The sequence below is a fragment of the Lolium rigidum genome, chromosome 1 (assembly GCF_022539505.1).
Source record: "Lolium rigidum isolate FL_2022 chromosome 1, APGP_CSIRO_Lrig_0.1, whole genome shotgun sequence".
Taxonomy (NCBI): Eukaryota; Viridiplantae; Streptophyta; class Magnoliopsida; order Poales; family Poaceae; genus Lolium; species Lolium rigidum.
The window spans coordinates 357,963,941-357,970,551 of record NC_061508.1 but is presented as its reverse complement, the minus strand read 5'-3'; the positions used below and the strand labels follow the sequence as shown (position 1 = coordinate 357,970,551).

General features: G+C 54.6%; 1 protein-coding gene across 1 annotated transcript; it reads left to right on the top strand.

The window, feature by feature from the left end:
- The first annotated feature begins 2,727 nt into the window (after positions 1-2,727).
- Positions 2,728-5,934, top strand: LOC124702588 (auxin response factor 18-like). The gene is made up of 3 exons (XM_047234749.1): positions 2,728-3,831; positions 4,018-4,934; positions 5,564-5,934. Exons 1-3 carry the CDS (start codon positions 2,728-2,730, stop codon positions 5,634-5,636), a joined length of 2,094 nt encoding a protein of 697 aa, XP_047090705.1. The 3' UTR covers positions 5,637-5,934.
- Positions 5,935-6,611: the final 677 nt, after the last annotated feature.

The window sequence follows — 6,611 nt, the reverse complement described above, 5'->3', positions numbered from 1 at the left end:
ACGGTAGTACAGATGCATATAGCCAAGAAAAGAAAAAAAAATATCTCCCTACAGTATTTCATCCCTAGCAGCAAAAATACATCCACCATCAGGATAACACCCGAATTCCAGTCACTCCAAAAGTGATGTCTCCAAGAAGGAAACTGTGCACAATCCTCATCATCGCTCGGTAGAGTTTTCACCCTGCTGATAGTCCGGTCTCAAGACAATGCCTTCAACAAGGTTATTGCTAGACAAGACTAATTAAGTCCAGACCTTGAATTTTCACCCTAAAGAATAAGGTATACACTAAATTTAATTTAATATATACACTAAAGGGTGTATGGATCCATTTAAATTTAAACAAAGTTGCAACATTCTTTTATAGATAAAGGTTCTTCATATTTTATTGACTAAATTTATGCTTAAGTTTTTTCCTAGACTAAGGAAGTAGTGTTGGGTTAGGGCATCTCCAGCGGCGCGACGCAAATGGACGTTGAGCGACCGTTTGTGTCCGCCGTGACCGGAAATGCGTCTGGCACCACCTCCAGCGGGGCGACGCAAAGTGACCGGGCCGTCCGTGGAGACGCAAACCTGGCCCAAATATCCGCCAGGTTTGCGTCTCTGCGGACGCGCAAAGTGTCCACTCGGTCCTCGCACGGGCCCGCCTGGCAGCGGCACAATTGCTTCGTCTTCCGCGACATTACTTCCGGGCGGCGCGCTGCAGCCTTTGCAGGTCCGCGTTAATGGCGTGCCTCGGCTTCCGCAAGCGTGCGCAGCTAGTAGGCGTTGCCGCGGCGAGCCATTGAAGGCGAGATGGCGTCGGAGCCTCTTAAAGGGACGCTGCCGGCGCCCATTTCCCCGACCAAACCATTGCCAAATCCCACAGTATCCACCACACCGACGCCATGGGGAAGAAATGCTAGCCGTTCCGCAAGACGAAGAACGACCAGGAGGCTAGTGGCTCGCGTTCCGGCAAGAAGGCATGGGTCGGCCGGTACGTCCGCGTTGACGTTGCGCGGCAGCTATGGGAGGAAAACCGGCCGGTACCATGGCCGGGCGCGAACTTGCCGGGAGGGGGCTGGTACCTGAACTCGTAGCGCGTGCCGGTCCCCCCTGCTGCGCGAGGGCCGAGAGCGGCGGGACGAGGTGCGCCGCCGCCGAGCGATCTTGCCGCCGGATCTGCTGGAGGATCCGGCGTACGCGCTGAACTCCTACAACTGGATTTCATTCGGGACGTGGGAGTTCGACGCGGGCCGCCGCGCTGCCTACCTCGCCGATGTAGACTACTTTGAGCGCGAGATCGCCGCCGAAGAAGAAGAGAACGACCACGAGGACGAGCACGAGGACGTGACCATGGCACAGTACGACCACGACGACGGCGGGCCGGCGTGGGATCCGGAGACCTAGCCGCCGGACATTTTCGAGGAGGAGGCCATTGCCATGGCACTGGCCAACAGCGAGCAGGACGATCTCAATGAGCTCGCTTTGTGGGATGGACTCGCAATCTAGCTCCGCGAGTCAGCGCTCGCGCAGGGGAGGCCGGCGACTCCTCCGGCCACGCCGTCGCGTTCCAACGTCCGCGCCTCGCTCTGTTGCTCCAGCGTGGGATCCCTGGCCACAGCCTCCTGCCCATGCGGCGGTACCTCCTCCACCGTCGGCGTACGAGCTTCCATGGCCGACGCCGCAGTTGATTGACCTCATCAGCGACGATGACCAGTAGTTTAGCACGTCATTCCGGTTTTTTTTATGTTTTTTTTCATGTAAATTATGGCTTCATGAATGAAAAAAATTATGCGTCGTGCCGCTGGAGCCACCCCAACGCAAACGAACGCCCGGACGATTTCGATAATTTGGCCCGACGCAAACGGACACGACGCGTCCGTTTGAACGTCCGAAACGCGTCGCGGCGCTGGAGAAGCCCTTAATCCAACTAGAGTAAAAATATCTGGTAGCAGCTGATAGACTAGCGGTTGGAGAGTGCCTTTTTGTAGGCTGGCTGGACTGAAGTGAAAAGCAGCCAGCGACTGATAAACAATAATTAAACCGCTAAGAAAGAGTTATCAGTAGGAGTAGTAGTACTTGCTTAATCCCCAGCTTTTAGCCTTGACTTCATCCCCTCCCTCCCCTCTCTCCCTGTCCCTATTTAGTTGTTTTGTGCCCCCGTGTCAGCTGCAGTCTGGGGGAATCTGAGGCTGCTGCCGGCCGGCCTGCTGCTGCACCTGAGAGTCTGAGGGACACTGGAGGGAGAGGAGGCAACCGCAGCAGAGCGAGGCTGCAGGAGCAGAGGGAGAGTGCCAAGATTGCCCTCCGCTTCGTCCTCACTCCAGCCATCCAGCTTTGGAGGGATCTGTCTGGTGGAGCTCAGCTGCGTCGACAGGTGAGTGACTGGACGGGTGGCCGGATGGATGGATGGATCGCGGTGCTGTCGGTCGGGGCTTGCCTGAGCGCCCTTTTTCCTTCTCCGTGCTACGTCTCTGACCCCAAAATTCTACCTTTCTTTTGTTCCCCTCTTTCTTTTCAGCTCAACCGGGCTCTCATGGTGCTGCTGGTGGCGGCGGCTGCGCTGCGGAAAAGCTCCTGGTGGTGGTAGTGGTGGTGGGGGATCGCGGTAAGGTAAGGCGGGGGAGAAAGTTGTTGCGGCTGGTGCGGACTGCCCAATTCTGCTGGAAATTCTCTTGCTTTGCGCTCCCGCTCCCGGTGGTGGTGGTGGTGGTTGTCGTTGTTGTTGGCGGCGGTGAGTGGAGGATGATTACGTTCGTGGACTCAGCGGCTGGGGAGCGGGGCGACGACAGGTGCCTGGACCCGCAGCTGTGGCACGCCTGCGCCGGCGGCATGGTGCAGATGCCGCCCGTCGGCTCCAAGGTCTACTACTTCCCGCAGGGCCACGCGGAGCACGCGGCGGGCCCCGCCGACTTCCCGCCGCCCGGCGGCCGGGTCCCGCCCTTCGTGCTCTGCCGCGTCGCCGCCGTCCGCTTCATGGCCGATCCGGACACCGACGAGGTCTTCGCCAAGATCCGCCTCGTCCCCGCCCGGCCGCAGGACGCCGGCGACGCCGACGACGCCATTGCGTCCCCCGCGCAGGAGGACAAGCCCGCCTCCTTCGCCAAGACGCTCACGCAGTCCGACGCCAACAACGGCGGCGGCTTCTCCGTGCCGCGCTACTGCGCCGAGACCATCTTCCCGCGGCTCGACTACTCCGCCGACCCGCCCGTCCAGACCGTGCTCGCCAAGGACGTGCACGGCGTCGTCTGGAAGTTCCGACACATCTACCGCGGCACGCCTCGCCGCCACCTGCTCACCACGGGATGGAGCTCCTTCGTCAACCAGAAGAAGCTCGTCGCCGGGGACTCCATCGTCTTCATGAGGACCGAGAACGGGGATCTCTGCGTCGGCATCCGCCGCGCCAAGAAAGGAGGCATCGGTGGCCCGGACCTGCTGCCTCAACCGCCGCCGCCCGCTGGAGCGGCGGGTGGCAACTACGGGGGATTCTCCATGTTCCTGAGGGGAGACGAGGACGGCAGCAACAACAGCAAGATGATGGGGGCGAGGGGGAACAATAAGGCGAGGGCGAGGGTGCGGCCGGAGGAGGTCGCCGAGGCGGCCAATCTTGCCGTCAGCGGACAGCCGTTCGACGTGCTCTACTACCCGAGGGCCAGCACGCCGGAGTTCTGCGTCAAGGCGGCATCGGTCAGGGCGGCCATGCGCACCCAGTGGTGCGCCGGCATGAGGTTCAAGATGGCCTTCGAGACGGAGGACTCGTCCAGGATCAGCTGGTTCATGGGGACTGTGTCGGCCGTGCAGGTGGCCGACCCCATTCGATGGCCCAATTCACCTTGGAGACTTCTTCAGGTACTACATACTACATCTCCACTTCTCCATCATGTCATGTGTATTCAATTCTGTACACAAATCTACTAGTATTCAAGGACAGCAATACTACAAAATTACATTCTTTCATTGACTCATTGATTACTAGGATCATGCATTTGACTGTCACAATGCTGAATTCTTACCTGGAATGGCTTTGTTGTGCAGGTGAGTTGGGATGAACCGGACCTGTTGCAGAATGTGAAGAGAGTGAGTCCATGGCTGGTTGAGCTCGTCTCAAACATGCCGTCCATTCATCTCGCTCCGTTCTCGCCTCCTCGGAAGAAGCTCTGCGTTCCGTTCTACCCCGACCTCCCGCTCGACGGCCAATTTCCGGGCCCAATGTTCCACGGAAACCCGCTCGGCCGCGGCGTCGGTCCGATGTGCTATTTCCCGGACGGTACTCCTGCAGGCATACAGGGAGCCAGGCATGCTCAATTTGGTATATCTTTATCAGATCTCCACCTTAACAAACTGCAGTCGAGTCTGTCACCGCACGGGCTTCACCAGATCGATCACGGCGCGCCGCCGAGGATCGCTGCTGGGCTTATCATCGGTCACCCGGCAGCTCGAGACGACATCTCGTGCGTGTTGACCATTGGTAACCACCAAAATAACAAGAAATCATCAGATGTCAAGAAGGCTGCACCCACCCAGTTGATGCTCTTTGGAAAACCCATACTAACGGAGCAGCAAATAACACTAGGTAATTCTGGGGGTTTCTCTCCAACTGCTGCTAGGAAGAGCCCTTCTGATGGGAGTGCCGAGAAGTCGGCGAATAACTCTGATACTCCCAGCCCAGAGAGCAACCAGAATGGTCATACAGAGAACTTGTCATGTGGAGGAGTTCCATTGTGCCAAGACAACAAGGTACTTGATCTTGGGCTGGAAACCGGGCACTGCAAGATATTCATGCAGTCTGAGGACGTTGGCCGCACGCTCGATCTCTCTGCTGTTGGCTCGTATGAAGAGTTGTATGGCCGGCTTTCTGACATGTTCGGCATCGAGAAAGCTGAGTTGATGAGCCATCTTTTCTACCGTGATGCCGCTGGGGCACTCAAACACACTGGAGATGAACCTTTCAGGTTGGTATTATTTCAGATTGAAATGTATTCTGTTTCTGCTCAAGCATAACGCCACCCATTTTAGCTCATCATTTAAGAAAGGTGCTAATCATTTTAGAAATCAGTTAGATATTTCGGTACATTCAGTCTTAAATATAGGTGCACATACCTAATTTTCCGGTAGCATTGCTGGCTTGAAACTTCAGTTTTACCTGTTTGTAGCACTTTATAACACGCATCGGACAACCTCAATACCGCCAATTTAAACTATGCATGCACTGCAAGATATCAGAAATTGCCGCATTTGTAGTCGCTCGGTCGGTCATCGTAGATCTTCCAGCTAATACATCCAAATCAGCTTATCTTGAAGCACCGAAACTCTACGTATTCTTGCCTTGGAAGCATCCTCCTTACGGTACTTTGACTTTACGAATCCGCACCGGAGAAAAACCAATTGTTTCCATACTGTCCAAAGAAACGTCATTTCCTGCTAGAACTTCTGTGTTCCTTTCTCCATTTGTACTCTTTTCCAGACCATATGCTAACCCATTAGAAAATTTTGCTCTGAATTAGATAGATTTATTTCTTCTATCCATTCGTTGTCTTGTTCAAACCAGATACTAACCTAACAACACTTTTGACTTTTGCAGCGACTTCACAAAAATGGCACGTAGGCTGACCATACTAGCGGACACGAGGGGCGGCGATAGCGTAGCGAGTTAGAAGGAAGCTCCTTGCCGCTTGTATAGGTGGGAGGAGCAGGCAATTCTTTGTGAGCAGACTCTGAAGGCGAACTGCCACTTGCAACCAAGCAGTGGTGCAGTTCCAAGAAGGCAGCTTCAGTTTTTCACCTGATTAGAGGTCCCAGAATGGGATTGGGACAGGTTATGTAATCTCCAGGAACAAATTGTTTTCTCTGCCCTGTGTGTGTTCACTACTCATTATGTACTACGGATTGGTGTGATCCACGAACGATTTCTGTCGTGAATGCAGTATGAATGCGCCATTGCAGTTCCTGGAAGTTCTGTGCAAGAATGTCTGAATCTTTATGCGCCATTGCAGTTCCTGGAAGTTCTGTGCAAGAATGTCTGGATCTTGTGGAAATTCTGCTGAACCATGCGCGTACTCTGTCAGTGTCGAATCACATAGATGCTGTTGTTGCAAGGATCGGTGTGTCTGATTATTGATGCCAGCTTTCGTTCCACGGCACGTCGCCGGTGGGCTGATGTGAAACGGAGTCTGTGTCGTGTCGCGTGTAGCGACTGGGGAAGGGGATCAAGGGAAGCAAGCAAACAAAGCAGAGCTGTCCGTGGTCGATGGAGCGCGACGTCCGCTTTGCCCTTTGCTGCTTTGCCATTACCGGTTGCTTTCCTTCTTCTCCGGGCCCTGTACCGCCGGTTCTGAAAGCTACGCGTCTGATGGTCGATCGATAGAGATAATCGGGGCATGGTCAGGCTTTGTCATATCCTGTTTTTTGGTTGCCGCTGTGCTGTTACATAACGCGTGCACACCCCTATGCCTTTTGTTAAGTAGTATTTCTAAGTCGAAATAGTTTGCACTCTGAATCCGGTTTCAAAGCCGTTTAATGTATTTTCTTTTGATTTTAAAGAATGGCTTATGCTTTCATAGACTTCTAAATCTTAAAACAGTGTAAACTCCCGAATGAGTATCCTGGTATCGATATATCTCGGCCATCTT

Coding starts and splice junctions, on each gene's coding strand:
- LOC124702588 (XM_047234749.1), top strand. CDS start 2,728: ATGATTACGTTCGTGGACTCAGCGGCTGGGGAGCGGGGCGACGACAGG. Junction 3,832..4,017: donor CACCTTGGAGACTTCTTCAG/GTACTACATACT, acceptor TTTGTTGTGCAG/GTGAGTTGGGATGAACCGGA. Junction 4,935..5,563: donor ACTGGAGATGAACCTTTCAG/GTTGGTATTATT, acceptor TGACTTTTGCAG/CGACTTCACAAAAATGGCAC.